The 20,867-nt window shown below is 51.7% G+C and overlaps 1 protein-coding gene across 7 annotated transcripts in view; it reads left to right on the forward strand.

Annotated features, from left to right (window-relative positions):
- The window catches only part of MPP3 (membrane palmitoylated protein 3), a 40,033-nt gene that overhangs the window by 7,058 nt on the left and 12,108 nt on the right, over positions 1-20,867 (forward strand). For 2 of the 7 annotated variants that reach the window (XM_032279476.1, XM_032279482.1), the window contains 14 exons: positions 510-575; positions 777-895; positions 1,133-1,210; positions 2,367-2,447; positions 2,684-2,821; positions 4,630-4,711; positions 6,295-6,380; positions 8,134-8,208; positions 11,405-11,601; positions 14,915-14,979; positions 16,311-16,331; positions 16,928-16,969; positions 18,640-18,804; positions 18,910-18,990. In XM_032279476.1, coding sequence (XP_032135367.1) covers positions 551-575; positions 777-895; positions 1,133-1,210; positions 2,367-2,447; positions 2,684-2,821; positions 4,630-4,711; positions 6,295-6,380; positions 8,134-8,208; positions 11,405-11,601; positions 14,915-14,979; positions 16,311-16,331; positions 16,928-16,969; positions 18,640-18,804; positions 18,910-18,990 — 1,255 coding nt within the window. In that variant the 5' untranslated portion in view covers positions 510-550. Of the gene's footprint in view, positions 1-509; positions 576-776; positions 896-1,132; positions 1,211-1,235; positions 1,321-2,366; positions 2,448-2,683; positions 2,822-4,629; positions 4,712-6,294; positions 6,381-8,133; positions 8,209-11,404; positions 11,602-14,914; positions 14,980-16,310; positions 16,332-16,927; positions 16,970-18,639; positions 18,805-18,909; positions 18,991-20,867 lie in introns of those variants that run through there. The other 5 variants (XM_032279477.1, XM_032279478.1, XM_032279479.1 and 2 more) reach the window with 5 other exon arrangements.

The raw sequence follows: 20,867 nt of genomic DNA on the forward strand, positions 1-20,867 counted from the left end.
CCCTTTGGTTTGGGTCTTGGGGGGTCGGGGAGAGGAGGCTTGTAGCTGTGGAAGGTGGGTCCCAGCGGGAGATTTGAGGCAGGCCTCTTACAAGGTTACAGTGGAGGGGCGCGCTGCAGAGGACAGCAGACACTGTCAGGCAGGGTCACTTGGCACCTCCAAGGCCGGCCTGGAAGAGCGCGCTGGAATATGGATTTTGACCCACCACTGACTGAACCCCTCCACGCGCCTGTTTCTTCATCAGTAAAATGGAAACATTAGCAGTCATTTCTCAGGACTTTGTGCAGACAAAAAAATTTATCATGGAAATCACCCCACACAATGCTTGGCACATTGAGGACTCAGCACATCTGAGCTTTATTTCCTTCCTCTGAAAAATGTGAGCAGAGGAGTCATTTGTTCCCATCCTCTGTCCACCCTGGTCTCAGAGAACGCAGTGGATGTGTAGTCACTGTTGAATAAATATGCTTGATGGAGCTTCAATACCCATCTTGCCTCCTTTTTCCCAGAATCTGCAGGGAGAGGTCGGGACGTGTGGACGGACACCAGCATGCCCGTGCTGTCGGAGGACTCTGGTAAGCACCTCCCTGGGGCTGGACCTGCCACAGCCCTGAAGACAGCCTGCCTGGCAGCCTCCAGGCCCTGGCAGTGAGAGCCAGGGGAGAGGATGTCCTCGCTGCAGGACCAAAGTGGTGTTTGAGGCTCCACTCGGGCTTCTGGGGGCAGGGAGCACCCATGGCTATTGCTATCCCTTGTTTTTCTCACACTCTCTCCAGGTTTGCATGAAACCCTGGCCCTGCTGACCTCCCAACTCAGACCTGACTCCAACCACAAGGAAGAGATGGGCTTCCTGAGGGATGTTTTCAGTGAAAAAAGCCTCAGTTACTTAATGAAGGTGAAGTCCCACGTCATCCTGCCTGGAAGGGTGTCTGGAGGTCTTTCTCGATGTCTGTGGCCGTCTGAGGTCATCCTACTCATCTCCCTGCCCCAGGAAGGCCTTCACTTGCCCACTACACAGGACTTTCTCTTATGGTGTCCCATCAGTGGCCCAGTCTGCTGCCCTAAGTGTCCCCACAGCCGTGGGTGGGATGTGTGGTGTCCAGGGTGCATCTGAAATAGTCTGTCTTTGCAGATTCACGAGAAGCTTCGCTATTACGAAAGGCAAAGTCCAACCCCAGTTCTGCACAGTGCTGTGGCCCTTGCTGAGGACGTAAGCCTCGGTTTTTCCTTGCAGTGTCCGCCCCACTCCCCACCCTGTAGGGCTCCTTCATCTTGCCTTGTTTGCTTAGCCTGGGGACAACGGGAATCAGGAGCCCAAAGGTGAAGAGGTGTTTTCTTCCCTTGCCCTCCTCCAATTCCTCTTCCTCTCTCTGGGTCCCCTCCCCGCCAAAAGGCAGGGAGGAACCTGTGAGCCTTGGACTGGGCTGGGAGACACGGTGACATGGGGCTACCCACTCACTGTGTGTTCTTGAGAAAGTCTGTTTCCTCTGCTGTAAATGAGAACATTGGATTGGCTCAGCAGTTCCCAAACTGCCCTGAGGACTGGCGATTTGCATAGGTCAATAAGATATTGTATCTGTGCTTTTCTGAAGTCAAGGGACCTATAGTGTGTCCCTGCATAATGGCTCAGGCTTCTCACTTTTTAAAGGAATGCTTCTTAATTTCTTGTGAATCTAGTTGTCTGTGTTGCATGGTTGGGGAAAAGCCATTCTGGCTGGTTACTAAGATCAGTTCCTGAATAATCTCACCTAACCCCAGGAGATGGCCTGGGGAGGATGGGAGCAGCCTGTGGGTGCAGAGCCCTGGGCGCTTCTCCGCTGTGGAATATGATCAGGGGCACGTTCAATTGCCCGGCTCCCAGGCTCAGCCGCTGCCTGTCCCACCAGCTCTGTGATGGTAAGCAGGCCACTCAACTTCTCTGAGCTCCCATTTCCTCACTCGTAAAATAGCATCTGAGAGCCAGGTAAGCCCAGGTTCAAATCCTAGCTGTGCTGTATACAAACTCTGTGACTTTGGGCAAGATGCTTAATCCCTTTGAGTCTCAGGATTCTCATCTGTAAAATGGCAAAGTAACAAGACCCTCTGCCTCTAGTTGATTGCGAGGGTTCAGTGAGAAGGTCCACGTAAAGCAGAAAGCACACAGGGCTTAAGACGGTGATTCCTCAGAGGATGGCCCCACAGAGCTGCTCCTGACCCCTGGCGTGATGTTCCCGGGAGCATCGTCCTGGGGTGACTGAGGGTCTGGTGTGCCCCTGGGGGCCGCAGCTGGGTGGGTCCTTGAATCTGTAGTCCAAAGAGGAAGGACCCAGCAGATGTGGGACAGGGGCACCCCCAGCCATCGGCAGCACCTGTCTTGTTCTCTGCAGGTGATGGAGGAGCTGCAGGCCGCCTCCGTGCACGGTGATGAGAGAGAGCTGCTCCAGCTGCTCTCCACTCCGCACCTGAGGGTAGTCACGCAGAGCCCCGCCCACCCATGCCTCTGTGTCTCCTGGGATGAGGGTGGAGGGAGCGCTCCTCGTGAGGCTGCGGAGCGGAGACATCTGAGGGAGCGGTCCTCAGCGCCAGTGTCTGGCAGTTGTCTCTCTGGCATGACGTCCGCCACCCTCCAGGCCACCGCCCAGCCGAGGCCTGCTGACCCTGTGAGTGGCGGGCCAGCCCTCCTTTTCTCTTGCTTTCCTGGCAGGCTGTGCTCATGGTACATGACACGGTTGCCCAGAAGAATTTTGACCCCGTTCTCCCACCTCTGCCTGATAATATCGATGAGGATTTTGATGAGGAATCGGTGAAGATCGTCCGCTTGGTGAAGAACAAGGAACCCCTGGTAGGTGCTGCCTGCCTCTCTCTAACCCACTCTTCCCTTGCCTCTCACCCCCACCCAGAACATTGGGACAGGACCCTCCCGAAGTCTTCAGTGAGTGATGGCAGCTTCACCAGGCCTGCTGCTCGTCTCTGTGTCACCTCTGTGTGCAGGGCGCCCCTTCCTCTGGGTGGATACAGCCCCACTCAACTGCGGCCAATTCCCTTTGTCAGTAAATAACCTGCGCAATTGTACAGGGTAACCCCGATCACCCTTTAAGCCAGAAGTGGACCAACTACAGCCCAAGGGTCAAACCCAGCCCACAGCTTATTTTTTTAAATAAAGCTTTTTTGGAGCACGCCCAGGCCCATTCACTTACAGATTGGCTGTGGCTGCCTTTACAGGGTGATGGCAGAGTTGAGTCGTAGTGACAGAGACCGTGTGGCCGGCCTAAAATATTTACCTGTGGCCCCTTACCGAAAACGTGTGACAATGCCTGCTCTGACTGTTGAGGAGGCACAGGGCATTCCTCTCCCCGGCAGACAGTTTGCTATCACTTTGGTCCTGGTCCAGCATTGATGTACCCAGCAAAGGGGCAGCGTTGTTTATGAGATGGACGGAAGTGGTGGAAGCCCAGAGAATTGAGATTGGCTCCAGAGGATCCCGCAGCTGGCATTCTCTGTTTCCAACTTTCCCCAAATGACCTCCAATGAGCAAATAGACGAGGATTTCCTCTATTTCTATTTCCTCTGCCTCTATTTCCTCACCTTTAAAATTTAGCAGCCATTCATTTAGCAGACACATCGTGAACTCTCCTCTCCAGACTTTGTACTGGGTGCTGGCGGTTCAGAGTGGAATGAATGATGGATAGAGATGCTGGGAAGTTCTCAGGTCTGGGGAGCTAGAAGTCCTGGGGTTCTTAGCTGACGGCCTCTCTTTCCAGCAATAATTATCTTATGTACTTCAAATAGATGGCACAGATGACGTTAAGAGAAATGTGCAAATATGTTTGCAATTCCAGCTGCTCGTAAGTGGTTAACATTTGTTGAGTGCTTACTGTGTACTAAGTGCCTTGCATGGAATCCTTGCAACAACCGTGTGAATTAAATGCTATCCCACACCTCAGAGGAAACAGGCTTGGAGAGGATAAGAGATGTCCTTGCTATGGCCACATGCTCTTTGTCAATGGTAGAGCTGTGTTCACACCCGGGGCTGTCCAACCCTAGAGCTTAGCGTTTAAGCCTTCTGCTGTCCTGCCGCAGTCCGGCCTCCGCGGTGCAGGAAATCGAGGCCTCATTAGTGCCTCTCTCATCCTAAGTGTCATCTCTGCTGTGCTTCATGGGCCAAGTCCTGGTCCTGAAGCTCTGGCTGGGGTGCATAATTGGTTTCCCTCAGCAACAGCAGAAGGCCCGGTAACCCTGTGATTGGGGAGAGGCGGGGTGCGAATGAGCTGGCACGTATCATCCTCATTATTAAATGTCTTTGCAAGTGATAGGAACTGTGATATGACAGATGTGACGGGGAACGTACTGGATTTGGCATCACAAAAAGCCCTCCCCTTTGCCAGCTGGGTGACCTTGAGAATGTTTCCCTTCTCTGTGCCCCAGTCCCTCATCTAAAATGTCACAGTGTAATTATGCCTCATAAACTGTAAAGTGCAGAGCTTTACTGATGGCGGATGTTGGTTTTGTTTTATCATCAGCACTGGGAAGGTCCCTACTGATCTGCCCTCTGGACTGTCAGAGGGAGGGGTCGGGGAGGCTGTGCTGGGCCTGGAGAGTAGGGGTTTGGAGCTGCTGCTTAAGAACCTGTGTCTTCTGTCTCGGGTGCAGGGTGCCACCATCCGGCGGGACGAGCACTCAGGGGCTGTTGTGGTGGCCAGAATCATGCGAGGAGGTGCAGCAGACAGGAGTGGTGAGTGGCGGCAGTGTGAACTTGGCCCAGCCCCCGTCATGGCCATGGTTCCAGAGCCCTCTGCCTTTGCTTTAGGGCCCCTTACCTCCCTCCTCTCAGGTCACCTGTTTGGGATGTGCTTTGCTTTCTGGGTTTGGGGCTGGAATTCTCATCTCCTCCCTAAGTCAGTAGAAACTGTAATAGAAAATATAGGTCAGCTGGGCATGATTGCTCACACCTGTAATCCCAGCACTTTGGGAGGCCGAGGTGGGTAGATCACTTGAGGCCGGGAATTTGAGACCAGCCTAGCCAACATGGTGAAATCCCATCTCTACTAAACACACAAACCTGGGAGGTGGAGGTTGCAGTGAGCCGAGATCACACCATTGCACTCCAGCCTGGGCAACAGAGTTAGACTCTGTCTCAAAAAAAAAAAAGGAAAAAGAAAATATAGGCCACCCACAGTGGCTCACACCTGTAGTCCTAGCTATTTGGGAGGCCCAGGTGGGAAGATTGAGCCCAGGAGTTTGAGGTTGCAGTGAACTATGATTACACCACTCCACTCTAGCATGGGCGACACAGTGAGGCTGTCCCTTAAAAAAAAAAGAAAAAGAAAATATAATAGTCATGGAGTACTTTGGGGCGATTGTGAAAAAGCTCGTGTGTTGGTGTAGTCCAAGGACTGTGACAATTAAGAATATAGCATGGGCTTGGGGATTACTGTGGGGGAGGGGGATGACACCCTTCCCCGCCACCCCAGGTCTTGTCAAGCTGCTATTACAAAGAGAGTGTTTGTGTCCCAGATTCATTTGGGTGGAAAGCAGGTTGAGAACCGCCGGTGTGTGGAGGAGCTACTAAGCTGGGGGACAAACCTCCTGGTGTTACCTGCAAAGTCTGGGGGGTCATTGTTGCAGAGAATCCTAGACCAATGCTTTGCAGACATTAACGAGTACATGAATTCCCCGAGCACCTTGGTAAAAGGCAGGCTGACTCAGCAGGTCTGGGCTGGGCTGAAGATTCTGCACTTTTAACCTGCCTCCAGGTGATGCTGATGCAGCCGGGTCAGTGCCCACTTGAGTAGCAAATAGGGCCCTAATTTGCAGAGACAGTTGGCTATTCAGGCAGAGGCTCATATCTTCATGATGTCTTCACTGGTGCCTTTATCTCTCCGTGTTGAGAGATGAGAACGCCATTCTTGGAGTATGTCTGTAAACCTAGGAAGGTGAAGAGTTAATGATAATTTTAAAGAAGCAGAGGTTATAGCAAAAAGAACACAGGCATTCTACATCAGAACAACTGTGTTTGAAAACTGGCTTCATTATTTCTTAGCAATGTGGCCTTAGGCAAGCTGCCTAATCTTCCTGGGGCTCAGATGCTAACCTGTAAATTGGAGGTTTTACTGGGTGATTTGAGACCTCCATGCCGGGTGAGGTGCCCAGCCCCCAGCGGGGCTTAGTTTGCCCCAGTCCCACCCATCAACTTTAAACCTGGAGTCTGCCCGTCAGTGGGCTCCTCAGGCAGGCCCCCATGGTCCTTGGAGCTCCAAGCGAGGGTGCTGAGGTCCTCCTCCTCAGGTGCTGATGGTCAGTCCCTGTGTCTCCTAGGCCTGGTCCACGTTGGAGATGAGCTCCGAGAAGTGAACGGGATTGCAGTCCTGCACAAGCGGCCCGATGAGATCAGCCAGATTCTGGTCCGTGCTGCATGCCTGCTAGGGATGTGGTGGGTCTTCACACACCCAGAGCAGGGCACTTCCCGGAGCCAGCACAGATTCTGGCTTGGCTTTGCTGTTGTCCTGAGGAGGTGGCAGGCAAAGTGGCCTTATGATGTGCCCCTAACAGTGTGCCCGGGTCATGGGGTGGGGGCAGGAGATGGGGAACTTCCCTTCCGTCTGCCTCTCTTAGACCCTCTCCTGGGCACAGCCTGCCTTCCTTTCCCTGGTTCCCTTTCACAAGGCCCCTCCTGGGTCCGGGTCCTGCATGTGAATCCTGGCTCTGCCTCCTTCCAGCTGTGCAACCTTGGACAAGCTCTCAGATCCTTTCAGTTTCCATTTCCTTTTCCTTAACGTTGGGATAGAGATGCTTTCTCAACCAATGCGTGGTTATCATTGGGATGCCAACATCTGGAAAAGGGTAAAGCCCTTCCGAAGTGTAAGGGGACTTCTAGGTGTTAAATGCTGGGCTGAAAACAACCTCCATAGTCCCTTCTGGCGAGTTGGAGTCAAAACTGAAATTGTGAAAAGCCCCAGTCATAGCTTGGTCCCCTTTGTACTCAGGAATCCTCCCGCAACCTGACACTCTTTGCTAACTTCTGATGGTTTGCGGGGCAGAAACAGAATGAGATCTGAAGAGAGGAGGTCCACTGGTTAAAGCCCTCTCTGGGGTGTGCTCGATGGTTTACACCTACAATCCCAGCACTTTGGGAGGCTGAGGCAGGTGGATCACCTGAGATCAGAAGTTTGAGACCAGCCTGGCCAACATGGTGAAATCCCGCCTCTACTAAAAATACAAGAAATTAGCCAGGCATAGTGGCAGGCACCTGTAATCCCAGCTGCTTGGGAGGCTGAGGCAGGAGAATCTCTTGAACCCAGGAGGTGGAGGTTGCAGTGAGCCGAGATCGAGCCACTACACTCTAGCCTGGGTGACAAGAGTGAAACTCCATTTCAAAACCAAACAACAAAATAAAGCCCTTTCTGTAGGGGATGCAGATTGCAAGCAGGCCCCTCATTCCTTTTGCCCGAGCTTTTTTTTCAGTGGCTTTGGATGCCAATCTCCTGTGCTCCAGAGCAAGGGTCTGGGCTTTCTGGGCATTGGTGAGGCCAGGAGATGATGTGTTGGGCTGCGCTGTCCTGGCGGGACTGCGTTCTTCCCCATTGGGCCCCTGGCATTGGGCTGCAGGGTCTCTGTAGATGTGTGGGAAGGGAGCTCCTAGAAAGCTGGGCGTGGCCTGGGATTGGAGGGCTGTTGGGGGAGATGGAAGCTAAGAGGGACATGCTAATCAGAGACCAGCCCCATATCAGGCAGGAAAAAGGAAAAGGAAACGGAAATACCTGAAATGGGTCGTTCAGATGCCCCAAGAGAAAAGCAAGGAAGGGAGCCCTCTGGGGCCCTAGCGGTCAGAAGGGATGGAGAATTGGAATTCAACAGGCAGTGTCCTTGGGTTCTCATGGAAAGTCTTTCGTCCCTTTGTCTTTTGAAAATACAACTACCAACCCCCCACTGCTAAATTTGAACTGGCTTAAAAATAATAAAAATACAAATACATACAGTGACTTGGTTACTGAGTTTTGCTTTAGTTACTTCAACCAGGCTACCATCCTAGAAGGGCAGGCCTCAGGGAGGCTGCAAGTCTGACTTTCTGAACATCAGTTTTTAGGCCTGGGAAGAGTTGAACTCATGGAGGATTAGACCTGGCAGGCGAGAAGCTTCTGTTCTCTCTCGTTTCAGGCCCAGTCCCAGGGATCCATCACCCTAAAAATCATCCCAGCCACCCAGGAGGAAGATCGCTTAAAGGAGAGCAAGGTATGGGGAGGTGGGCCCGCGGGTGGCCGCTCTCAGCTTGAGAGATGCAGCTCGCCGGCTGAGGCTGGAGCCAGGCCAGCCTCCTGAAACCGTCATTAGAAAGCAGATCATAGATCTGGTCCTAGTCATCTGTGCCCAGTGGAGGACTTTAATTCCGTCACAAAGTGATTCATTTATTTGTACCCTGCCTCTTTCTAAACAGGATTTGACGTAGCTTACTAATAAAAGACGAGGTTATTTTAATTGAAATAGAAACTCAGGGCCATGAAGAGGAGGAGAAAGTACCAAGTGTGCTGAATTCTGAACCAATTAAGTAACTGCCATTGGTTGAATTGTTGCTGAGCCTGCCTTATTTGGTCACCTCCTCGGTGCCAGGCACTCCGCCAGATGCTGGAGACAGGGACTCTTGGTAGCTTCAAGGTTCCTGGTGCAGAAGGGCAGCAAGTCTTTTCATTGCTTTGTGATCAGTGCTTTGACGAGATTCTGTACAAAAAGTTACAGTCACCCTAGAGGGTGTCACTGAGTGGGAGTGTTAGAACTGAGGCCTGGAGAAGGTAAAGATGAGTAGGACCTTGGTGGGGGCTGCCCACACAAAGGCTCCCTGGCATTCTGGAGAGGGGCATGTTAAGGGCAATGTGATGGGGCTTGGGGCGTCGAGGGTGGTAGTGGGTTTTGCTGGGTGTGGGTTAAGCCTGTGTTCTGAATGGCCTTGAATGCTTTGTTAAGAGCTTTGGCATAATCCTTCCTTAGTTTGGGGCCTCTTAGAAGCTGACCCTGAGATAAGGATTTGAATGCAGATGGTTTACTTGGGAAGTGACCCCAGGAAACACCAGAACAGGACTGGGAAGGGAAGACGCTGATCTGACTAAGGGTGTGTTATCAAGCCGGTTACCACTATGGGCAACGGGAGCTTAGTCCTGCTGGGAACTGGGGGAACCACTTCTTCCCCCGTAGAACACACGCCTCTATCATCCCATCCAAGTGCCCTGGGAGCTGGGCAATCTATACACCAACTCCTGCCAGACGGCGACCGGGGGATTAATTCTAGCAACTTCTGCCTGCTGGATTAGAGAAGAGCAGGCTCCAGTGGCCAGAGAAAGTAAGTCCTTAGGCAAAGACAAGCAGGTGCTGGCCGCTAGAAGTCAGCCCAAGCTGCACGGAATGGTCCAGCCCTGGGGCATGTAGAAGGGCAGCCCACAGCCCAAGAGATAATCCCATAGGTTCTAATCAGCTCTTAAAGGTGTTCTTGTTGTTGCTGTTTTTTTTTTTTAAAGGATGGGAGTGGTGCAATCATATTTGTGTTTTAGAAAGCTCCCTGGGGCAGCCACATGGAGGAGGGTGGAATAGGTAGCGGCTGGAGGCAGGAAGGCAGGTAAAAGGCTCTTGTAAAAGCCCAGGTGAGACATTATTAAGACCTGGACTGTGAGATGGTGGTTGATAGAGAGAGGAGGGCATCACTTTGATTTCACAGTACATTTGGATCTGAGTTTCCTGGCAGCCAAGGCAAAAAGGAGAACGTAATGAATTACATACTGTTCACAGAGAATGGAAGGAAGTATGCCAGTTTTTCAAGATTGATTCCCATCCCTGCCTCTCAGTACTTAATGTATCTGGCACAGAGGAGATGTTAGTTGATGCTTTGATGAATGTGGATTAGTAATGGGCAGTGTCTTCAATGACAGTTTTTACAGCAAGTGAAGAAATAATCTTTATATAGCTGTTTCTTATTTGTGCTCTTTGGTTAAATCCCAGAGCATAATATTTCCCTTTACCTGGTGGAAGGTGATTCTTCCTAGGACAAGCGATTGTGGTCCCCATATGCAACTTTGAGGGTTCTGACTTTAGGAACCCTCTTTGAGGAAGAGAACTTGGTTTTCCTAAAGGACAAAATGAGTAGCCTGTCCCCTAGCCCATCCTTCTTGAATATTTCTTCCTGATCCAGATGCTTGATTCGGGCTGGCCCCTTAACATGACACTCTTCTGGGTGCTTAGGACCCTGGTAACATCTGTGGCTGGTTCAGGGTGTTTATCCCCACAACATATGCCAGAAAGTTCTTACTATTGTCCGGTGGAATCTTTGCTGGTTGAAATAGAAAGGAATACAGTTTATCTGGCTGAGGAAGACCCCTTTTTGCTTTTTTTTTTTTTTTTTTTTCCTATTTGCCACTGAAGGGATTGGGCCCTAATGGTCTGAAAATGCAAATAAATAAAATTAATCCATTGCACTAAATTATAGAGGAGAGCAAGGAAGCGTGAAAAATGCTGCGTCCTCACAACATCTTCTCCAGGGAGGGCGACTCTAGCGTAGACGGAGAACTGGGCTTGGTGGTGTCGATGGCAGCCGAGGCAGGATTGAGCTGTAAGTGCCGTGGGTGTCAATTACTCACAGAAAAGTGATGGTGAGGAGTCAGTAACAGTAGTTTTGTTGATATTTGTGTTCTTACCCAAACATCTAGATTACTTATATAACAGATGGCGGCTGCCTCCCGTCAGTGCAGTTGGCATATCAAAAATAACACTTGAGTTAGAAATTGTGCTTGCCTTTACTTTTTGTTCCCAGGATTAGTTGTTGCTGTGTGTGCGCTGAGAGGCTGTTATGAGGACAGCTAGTCAAGTTAAATAAGGAAATATTTAGGTGGGAAAGAGACATTCAGTCATGGGACCTGTCTATTAATTTTCTGATTTTTGATGGACTTCCTGACTACACTATCCCAAATGGTTGAAGAACAGTTAAGAACATATGTACGGGCCGGGCTCAATGGCTCATACCTGTAATCCCAACACTTTGGGAGGCCGAAGCAGGCAGATCATGGGGTCAGGAGATTGAGACCATCCTGGCCAACATGGAGAAAATCCATCTTTACTAAAACAAACAAACAAAAATTAGCTGGGCATGGTTGCATGTGCCTGTAATCCCAGATACTCGAGGGCCTGAGACAGGAGAATTGCTTGAAACAGGGAGTTGGAGGTTGCAGTGAGCCGAGATCACGCTACTGCACTCCAGCCTGGTTACAGAGTGAGACTCCATATGGAAAAAAAAAGGAACGTATGTGCAGTGTGTTTCCAAGTAGCTTTCTATTCTAAAGGCCGCTCGGTCCTCCCAAGTGTGGATGGTCGTCACGTGGCCTTTGATGTGGCAGTGACATGTCTGTGCTCGCGGGGGAAGGGCTGCCTCACCTGAGCCCTCCTTGTGCAGGTATTCATGCGTGCCCTCTTCCACTACAACCCTCGGGAGGACCGGGCCATCCCTTGCCAGGAGGCGGGCCTGCCCTTCCAGCGCAGGCAGGTCCTGGAGGTGGTGAGCCAGGATGACCCCACATGGTGGCAGGCCAAGCGAGTCGGGGACACCAACCTTCGAGCCGGCCTCATCCCCTCAAAGCGGTTCCAGGAGAGGTGGGTCTGGGGTGTGTCATGAAGGGCTGGTTCCAGAGTGGCAGAGGCGCAGGTACATGACAGACCCCCAAGTCTCTGTCCTCACAGCCAGAGGGGCCTGCCGAGTGTTGTTCCTCCAAGGTGAGTACCAGTTGCATGTGTGTTTCGTCTTTTCCCATAACTTGTGGTGATGGCTGTTTGAGATTTAAAGGAATCTGGGCCAGATGTGATGGCTCACACCTGTAATCCCAACACTTGAGGCCAAGGTGGGCAGATCATGAGGTCAAGAGATCGAGACCATCCTGGCCAACATGGTGAAACCTCGTTTCTACTAAAAATACAAAAATTAGCTGGGTGTGGTGGCGCACGCTTATAGTCCCAGGTGCTTGGGGAGTTGAGGCAGGAGAATTGCTTGAACCCAGGAGTCAGAGTTTGCAGTAAGCCGAGATGGCGCCACTGCACTCCAGTATGGTGACAAAGTGAGACTCTGTCTCAAAAAAAAAAAGGAAACTATGGAAATTTATGTTAAGTTAAGGTGTGTATGTGTGTGTGTGGGGTGTGTGTGTATTTTATTTTTGAGACAGAGTGTCACTCTATCACCCAGGCTGGAGTGCAGTGGCGCAATCTTGGCTCACTGCAACCACCACCTCCTGGGTTCAAGCAATTCTCATGCCTCAGCCCCCTGAGTAGCTGAGATAACAGTCGTGCACCACCATGCCTGGCTAATTTTTGTATTTTTAGTAGAGACAGAGTTTCACTACGTTGGCCAGACTGGTCTCAAACTCCTGGCCTCAGGTGATTCACCTGCCTCGACCTCCCAAAGTGCTGGGATTACAGGCATGAGTCACTGGGCCAAGCCTAAGTTAATGTATATTTTAAATGCATGCTTAGAAAATGTTGAGAAATAAAATATAAAAATACAGAAGAGAGGCTGGGCATAGTTGTGGCTCACTCCTGTAATCCCAGCACTTTGGGAAGCCAAGGCAGAAGGTTCCCTTGGGCCCAGGAGTTCAAGACCAGCCTAGGCAACATAGTGAGACCTTGTCTCTACAAAAAATAAAAAATTAGCTAAGCGTAGTGGCACATACCTGTAGTCCCAGCTTCTCAGGAGGCTGGGGTGGAAGGATCACTTGAGCCCAAGAAGGTCCAGGCTGCAGTGAGTGATTATACACTGCACTCCAGCCTGAGTAACAGAGTGAGACCCAGACTCAAAAAGAAGAGGGGAACTATGAAAGAAAATTCCCCAAGTCTCACTCCTATCTAAACAACATAGTTTATTTCCTTTTTGTGCTTTTTATGTGAGTGTTGCATACAGAATTTGGGGTTTTGCTTTTTATTTTTATTTTTTTAACATTTTGGCCTGAGTATTTCCCATATTATAGCACCGTCATTGTAGTGTGATTTTAGTGGCTGTATACTAACTCATTGAGTCGTGCCATTCATTCCTAGGCGGCAGGTATTTGGGATGAATTGAGCTGGCCTCATGCTAGGCATCTTGCGGGCTGCCGTGAACCCAGGGTTTCTGCCCTGGAGGAGCTTATAGTTCAGTGGAAAAGCCAGATACTCTTCAAACAAACAGTTTATATAAACGTGATGGGTGCGTGGGAGGAGGACATGATGCTCTGTGAGTTCATATGAGGAGGCTGTGCCCTCATCCAGGAACGCAGGGAAGGCTTCTCGGAGGAACTAGCTAAAGGACGTCACTGCTTTCCTGTGGCTGCATGTTTATTAGGTGGTTCTCAGTTTTTCACTGTTATAAGGCTGCAGTACATACCTTGCACGTAGACTGTTCCTCATATTTCAAATTCTTTTTCTTTTTCTTTTTTTTTTTGAGATGGAATCTCACTCTGTTGCCCGGGCTAGAGTGCAGTGGCACGATCTCAGCTTACTGCAACCTCCACCTCATAGGTTCAAGCAGTTCTCCTGCCTCAGCCTCCCAAGTAGCTGGAGTTATAGGGGCCCCGCCACCACACCCGGCTAATGTTTTGTATTTTTAGTAGAGACGGGGTTTCACTGTATTAGCCAGGATGGTCTCGAGCTCCTGACCTCATAATCCGCCCCCCTCGGCCTCCCAAAGTGCTGGGATTACAGGCATGAGCCACTGTGCCTGGGCTCAGATTATTTCTCTAGACTTCCAAGAGGGTCAACCTTGGGTCAGAGGGTGGCAGTCGTGACTTCCACTGTGGGTTGTAGCCCTTGCGTCTTTTGGTGTGTGGACTGTGGCGAGGATAGGACCTGAGGGTTCACCCATTTCAGTGGCCCTCAAGGTGTGGCCCCCTGGCTGGGCCTCAGCATCACCTGAGAACTTGTTAGAAATACAAATCCATGGGTCCCACCCAGAAATTCCACCTTCTAACAAATGTTCTGGGTGATTCCGAGGTGCTGAAGTCTGAGAATGAAGCTCTGCCGCCTCAGGGGAACCCCAGACCCATCCGCAGTTTAGGGTTCACAGGTCTTGGCAACACCTTACCAGAGGATGTGGGGGAGGGCACTTCAGCTGCAATTTTTTTTTTTTTTTTTTTTGAGGCATAGTGTCACTCTGTCGCCTAGGCTGGAATGTAGTAGTGTGATCTCTACCCACTGCAGCCTCTACCTCATGGGTTCAAGCAATTCTCCTGCCTCAGCCTCTCGAGTAGCTGGGATTACAGACATGTGCCCGGCTAAATTTTGTATTTTTAGTAGAGATGGGGTTTCACCATGTTGGCCAGACTGGTCTTGAACTCCTGACCTCAAGTGATCCTCCCGCCTCGGCCTCCCAAAGTACTGGGATTACAGGTGTGAGCCACTGTGCCTGGCCCTTCAGCCGCATTTAAATGTGGAAATCTAGACACCTCCGAGAGCCCCACCTCTCCACTAACAGGCACATTGGACGGTGTGCCAGGGCTGAGCCTTCCACTAGCGGGGAGGGTGTTAAATTAGGGTCACTTCTGTCCTTGGCCTCTCCTGGGAGTCATTCTGCTATTTCCCGGCTCCCTCAGAGATGGGGAGGCTGGGTAGGGATAGAGAAGGGGCCGCCCCTCCTCGGAAATTGGCCATAGGAGAGTAACGACCAGCTGAGGACTGTTTGCCGGGCTGCATCCCTGTGTGGCGATCTTGAGCTGGGTGAGCTATTTCTGGAGCAAGAGACTCAGCTTCTTCCTCCTGGTGAACCAGCGAGCCCTGTGAAAGTGTCCTCTTCACTGGAACTTAGTGCAAAGCAGAAGGCCCTTGGAGTGTCCAGTGTGTGCCCACCTGTGGGATCCAGGCCTCGGTTTCCCGAGTTTTCCAGAAGGTTCTTTTCAACTGGTTCTCTGGCCCAGCTCATAGGCCCTCCCATCCCCTTGTGTCCCTGCAGACGACTGAGCTACCGGAGAGCTGCGGGTACCCTGCCGAGCCCTCAGAGCCTCAAGAAGCCCCCCTGTGAGTAGACTGTCAGGGTGGCGCTCCAGGAGGGCCCAGGGTTAGGATGTGGGGGGGCTTCAGGCTGGGGAGAAGCAGGCACTGGGCTAGAGGGGGCGACAGGGGTCCTGTCTGAGCTCTCGGACTCCAGAGGAAGGAGGGTGTGGGGAGTGGGAGGTGGGACAGCTATTTCCTGGAGAGGAGCTTGCATATGTGGAGTCCATAAATGATGCTGGGGGGTGTATTAACGCCTTTCTCAAAATGATATGCAGACGTGTGTGTGTGTGTGTGTGTGTGTGTGTGTGTGTGTGTGTGTGTGTCCACAGCTTTCATTAGATTCCCAAGGGCTCTCTGACCCTGAAAATGGAAGAAGCACCGGTGTTGGAAGGGAATGGCGAAGGCTGTGTGTGATCCTGTGCCTCTGTGCGAGGGCTGCCAGATTGCCAGACTAGGCAAATATAAATAAAGGATGCCCAATTGAAACTTGAATTTCAGATAGATGACAGATTGGTTTCTAGTATAAGTATGTTTTTATTAGATTTTAAGTGTGTCCTGTGCAATCTTTGGGACATACTTAGAAGTTACTCGTTTTTTCTTTTTTTTTTTTTTGAAATTCAAGTTTAAGTGGGTGTCCTGCATTTTATCCGACAGCTCTGTGTAGCCCTTTACCCTTTAGAAAACACGTCCACCTACTTCTTGGAACCCTGGGAAGTAGGCAGAGCCAGGTATCTTTTCCAAGCTGGGAATATGTAGGGTCACAAGGTTAAGCGACAAGAGGTGGGGTCACATTTTCTGAAGGCCTGTGATCAGAGCCCCAGGGTAGGGCCCCATGTAGAGGAAGCTTTTCCAGGGCACCGTCTCTCTGGTACTAGATGGCCTGAGTAAGTGCCCAGTGACCAGCACGCAGCTGGCCTGCAGCTCTGCTCCACCCTGCTCCATCCTCAGGCATCTGCGTTTTCCAGGGCCCGTCTCTAACCCCAGAGAAGAGAGAGTGGGTCCTCTTCCCACTGCAGGATCCTAGAGCGAGCTGCTCCCTGGGCCCCTGACAATGGCTGCTTTGCCAGACTTGCTGTGAGGTTGGAAGGGCTGCTGAGTGCAGTGGCCTTGAGGTGCTTGGCCAGTGATGAGCTGCCTTTCTCTGGGCTGCTAATGAGACACACACAAGAAGACTAATTAGAGCAGGTCTTGGGGTTGAATAATGGACCACAGCTCAGATCACAGGTTCGTTGGAGGAAAGGGAGAGAGGCCAGATGGTGGGCTCCTCAGGCACCCGGGCCGTGGCTGCCCTCAGCCACAGGGTCCCCGCTTCCCTCCACTAACGCTGTCCCATCTGTCTTTTGTGCAAACCGCAGATGATCAGCCTTGTGACAAAGGTAGGCCCAGGATCTGTCTGCTGCGCACAGGCACGGCCCCTTTTCCGTGGACTGTCTGGGGCCTGAGGGGCTCACGTTCTTTCCCCATCTGGGCAGCTGTGTGCCTCACGCTGTCTGCACATCTCTTCCTGCTCTGCCAGTTGGACTGGGCTGTTCCTTGAGGCAGGCAGAGCTGGTGGAGACAGGGTTCAAGGCCTTGGGGCCCCTACCTGCCTGCCTGACACGCAGGACCCGGCCTTTCCAGGACTAGGCTGTGCTGTGATGGGGCTGGGTGGGAGACACAGGGTGGGGGGCGGGGCAGGCAGGAGCGAACCCTCCCTCATTCACGGGGCCACACTGGGGACTGGGGAGGGGCCTGCTGGCTTAGAATCCCCCTCAGGGCCTGGAGAGGCTGTTAGGGATCTAAGCATGGAGAACTGAGTCAAACAGAAGACCCTGCTTTCTGCGGGTGGCCAGGACGTGGGATTTCTCCTGAGCTCTCCCGGAGACACCATCCCAGGGGGTTCTTCCTGCCTGGCCCACTCAGGGGCAGCAGGGTCCCCTGGGCCGGGTGTGTCTGGCGGGACTCACTGGCTTCCCTCCCTGTTTGCTTCCAGAGACCTGTGACTGTGAGGGCTACCTCAAAGGGCACTATGTGGGTAAGTGGCTCCCCTGACACCCCCATGCACAACCTGCCCCACCTCAGCCTCCAGAGTCAGGGAGAGGTCAAAGCGGGGTGATCCGAGCCCCAGGAGTCCTTCCGCAGCAGCAGAGCCTGTGGGGCCCCTCTCTCTCCGCAGTCTCTCAGCTGGAGCGGGCACTGAGCCTATCCAGGCATTGGGCCCCCACCCAGTTATTACCCAGCCTAGGGGCACAGTGCCTGGCGGGAAGGGCACACACCCCCCAACAGTAATACCAATTCCATTATCATCATCATCGTCATTGGAGTTTATTCAATATTAACGTCACCACCACACAGCGGGGGCGTTCACCGCTCTCCAGAGCCCCTTTCACTTTTTATTTTGGTCAGTTTTTTGAAGGTCTTAGAGATAGGCAAAAGGTTTTTTTTGTTGTTGGTTTTCGGTTATTTTTTAGAGACAGGGTCTTGCTTTGTCACTCACGCTGGAGTGCAGTAGTGACATTGAAGCTTGCAGCCGTCTCAACCTCCCAGGCTCAAATAGCCCTCCCACCTCAGCTTCCCGAGTAGCTGGGACTACAGGTACCTGACACCATGCCCAGCCGATTAAAAAAATTTTTTTGCAGAGATGGAGGGTCTCGCTATGGTACCCAAGCTGGTTTCAAGCTCCTAGTCTCAGCCAATCCTCCCACCTAAAAAGTTATTAAACTTTTTTAACAATTATTTTTTGAGACACGGTTTTGCTCTGTTACCCACACTGGAGTGCAGTGGTATGATCACAACTCACTGTAGCCTCAGCCTCCCAGGCTCAAGCGATCCTTCCATCTCGGCCTCCCCAATAGCTGGGACTACAGGTGCATGCCACAACACCTGGCTAATTTTTGTATATTTTGTAGGGACAGAGTTTCACCATGTTGCCCAGTGGTCCTGAACTCCTGGGATCACGTGATCTGCCTGCCTTGCTGGGATACAGGCATGAACCACTTAACTTTTATTTTGTGGTTCAAAATAAAAGTTTTGAACTTAGCCCCTTAACTTTTATTTTGAAGTAATTTCAGACTTACTGAAATGGTGTAAGAATTGTACAAATAACTCCCAAGTACTCCACACCAGATTCACCAGTTGTGGCTGCTTTGCCACGTTTGCTCAATTTCCTTTCCCACATCTATGCGTTTTCTTTTCCTGAGTCATGTGAGTTGGAGGCATCATGTCCCTTTACCCCTAAATGTATTTCCTAAGGCCAAGGACTTTCTCAGGGCAATGATCAAATTCTGGGAATTTAAAATGCATCCAATTCTATTATATACTGTTATTAAAATGTTATCAGTTGTCCCCACCAAGTCTTTTATAGCATTTGGTCCAGGATCCAATCTAGGACCACACATGGTATTTGTAGATTCATATCCTTATTTCACAGATAAGGAAATTGAGGCTCAGAGAGATGAAGAAGGGACTTGTCCAAGGGCAGTCACATGCCAAGTAAAACCGTGACCTTGAGCCCTAGTTTGTGGATGCAGAGGTCACCCATTCATCTTATTATTGTGTTTCCCGAACAACCCCTTCCAGTAGCAGGAGGAGGTTGGGAGAAGTCAGTGGGACTCAGTTCCATCTCCAGGTCTGGCCAGGTAGAAAAAGTCTCTACTGGGAGATCCTGGGACAAATGCCATGGTGTCCCTCTGCCCCCCTCCCAAGCTGGTCTTCGGAGGAGCTTCCGGCTGGGCTGTAGAGAGAGACTGGGTGGCTTGCAGGAAGGGAAGATGTCCTCTGGAGCTGAGTCTCCAGAGCTGCTGACTTATGAGGAGGTGGCCAGGTACCAACACCAGCCCGGAGAGCTGCCCCGCCTGGTGGTTCTGATCGGTAGGTGCCATCCCGGGTTTCCAGAGAGTGATCTGGTTTCCTCCCTGGAGCGGGTGGGGAGGGGGCTTGGCAGGGACCTTGGTCAGCCTTTCTCTTGTTTCCCAGGGTCTCTGGGAGCCCGACTGCACGAGCTGAAGCAAAAGGTGGTGGCCGAGAACCCACAGCACTTTGGCGTTGCTGTTCCACGTAAGAGGGCCCATGTGGGGGTGTGTGTTTATCTGCACACACGCAAATATTTCCTGGGGACTTAAGTCTCCAGATTCATCCAAATCCTTACTTTGGGTTTAAAGGATCACCAGGCACTGCCTGCTATTGGCAAATGTGGGACAAAGGCATGATGGGAAGAAATCCACTTTCAGTGGTCCTCTGAGACCCTCTGAGGCAGAAGCTGGAGGACCACTTGCTTGGCTCCTGCCTAGGGTGGGAGGTGAGCCCAGAGCACATTGTAGGCAAAGTGGTGCCTTAACCTGACACCAAGGGTCCCCCACAGTAGGGGATTCCTTCCTCCTCATCACAGCGAATCTTGACTCCTTTGGCCCCTGCCCTCTGCTTGGATGAGAGGGCAGGTCAAAGAAGCCACAGAGCCCTGAGAGTGGTGTTTCTTGGCACTCCCTTATGGCCAGATTCCAGTGTGTCAGGGTGGTTGGGGACATCCCTGGGTGAGGCCTCCCCTGCCAGTTCCTGAGGCTTGCTGCTGTTAGGAGCACCCTGGGATGTCAAGCTCCAGCGGGCAGAGTCCTGGTTCTAAATATGATAAGGAGGATGAGGAGGAGGAGAACGAAGGTACCAGGTACTACACCAAGAGCTTTATGTGCAGTCCCTGGGTCAGCCCTCCCAGCACCCCTGAAAAGAGAGATTGTTATCATCTTGTATGGCAGAGGAAGACAGTGATCACAACTTAGAGAAGTTAAGTAACTTGCCTACTTGGTAAGTGGTGGAGCCAAGAGTCAAACTCAGGCGTCCCGTCCCAGTCGTGTTCTTTTTTTTTTTTTTTTTTTTTTTTGAGATGGAGTCTCACTCTGTTGCCCAGGCTGGAGTGCAGTGGCATGATGTCGGCTCACTACAACCTCTGCCTCCCAGATTCAAGCAATTCTCCAGCCTTAGCCTCCCAAGTAGCTGGGATTACAGGCATGTGCCATCACTCCCGACTAATTTTTTTTTTTTTTTGGTATTTTTAGTAGAGATGGTGTTTTATCATGTTGATCAGGCTGGTCTCGAACTCCTGACCCTGTGATCCACCTGCCTCGGCCTCCCAAAGTGTTGAGATTACAGGCATGAGCCACCATGCCCGGCCCCCAGTCATGTTCTTAATGAGGGTACACAGTGGCCTCTCACCTGCTGCCTGCTACGTCATGCCCTTGGCTGCCCCTTTCCTTTCTGGGACTCACTGTCGGTCCCCTTGGCCTCAAAGGAATGCAGTGCCAATGCCTGGTGGGTACTGAGAGGGGCACTGTGGTGGTGATAGTGGGGCCTCCTCAGAGTGTTCTGGGGGAGGGCAACCACCAATCCTCGCTTTGGTCACACCGCTCTCCCTCGGCCCCTGGGCCTAGCACCTAGTCTGTGGGTTGTCAGAGCTGTCTCCCAGAGCCCAATCTGAAGTGGCAGGGATGTGGGGAAGGTGGTGGCACTGGGGAGGCCTGTGATGGACCTGGAGGGCTTTAGGGGGAGCCACAGCCTTCCAGTTTTCAGCTGGACTGAAACAGGACATGCAGAGGTTGCTCACACTGATCATTCAGAACCCCCTGGATCCTTCCCCTGGGGAAGGAGGTACCCAGATGGTCAGGCCCACCTGCTTCCAGGCACTCCACAGATAGGAGACTTTCCTCCTTGGTTTTAGAAACTGAGGGAGTCAGGGAAGCCTTCCCAGAGGCAGCGACTTTTGTGGTGGGTTTTGAAGACTAAATAGGAGTTTTCCAGGCAGAAAAGAAAGGACTGGTTCTCTGTACGGAGGAAACAACCTGTGCAAAGGGACGAAGCAGTGTTAGGGACTGGGGAAGTTAGTATGGATGATGTGGTGGAAAATGGAGCCGAGTCAGAGACTGGGCAGATCACGCAGGTCTTAC

Source organism: Sapajus apella, unplaced genomic scaffold, assembly GCF_009761245.1.
Source record: "Sapajus apella isolate SASKATOON/1434 unplaced genomic scaffold, GSC_monkey_1.0 scaffold12, whole genome shotgun sequence".
Taxonomy (NCBI): domain Eukaryota; kingdom Metazoa; phylum Chordata; class Mammalia; order Primates; family Cebidae; genus Sapajus; species Sapajus apella.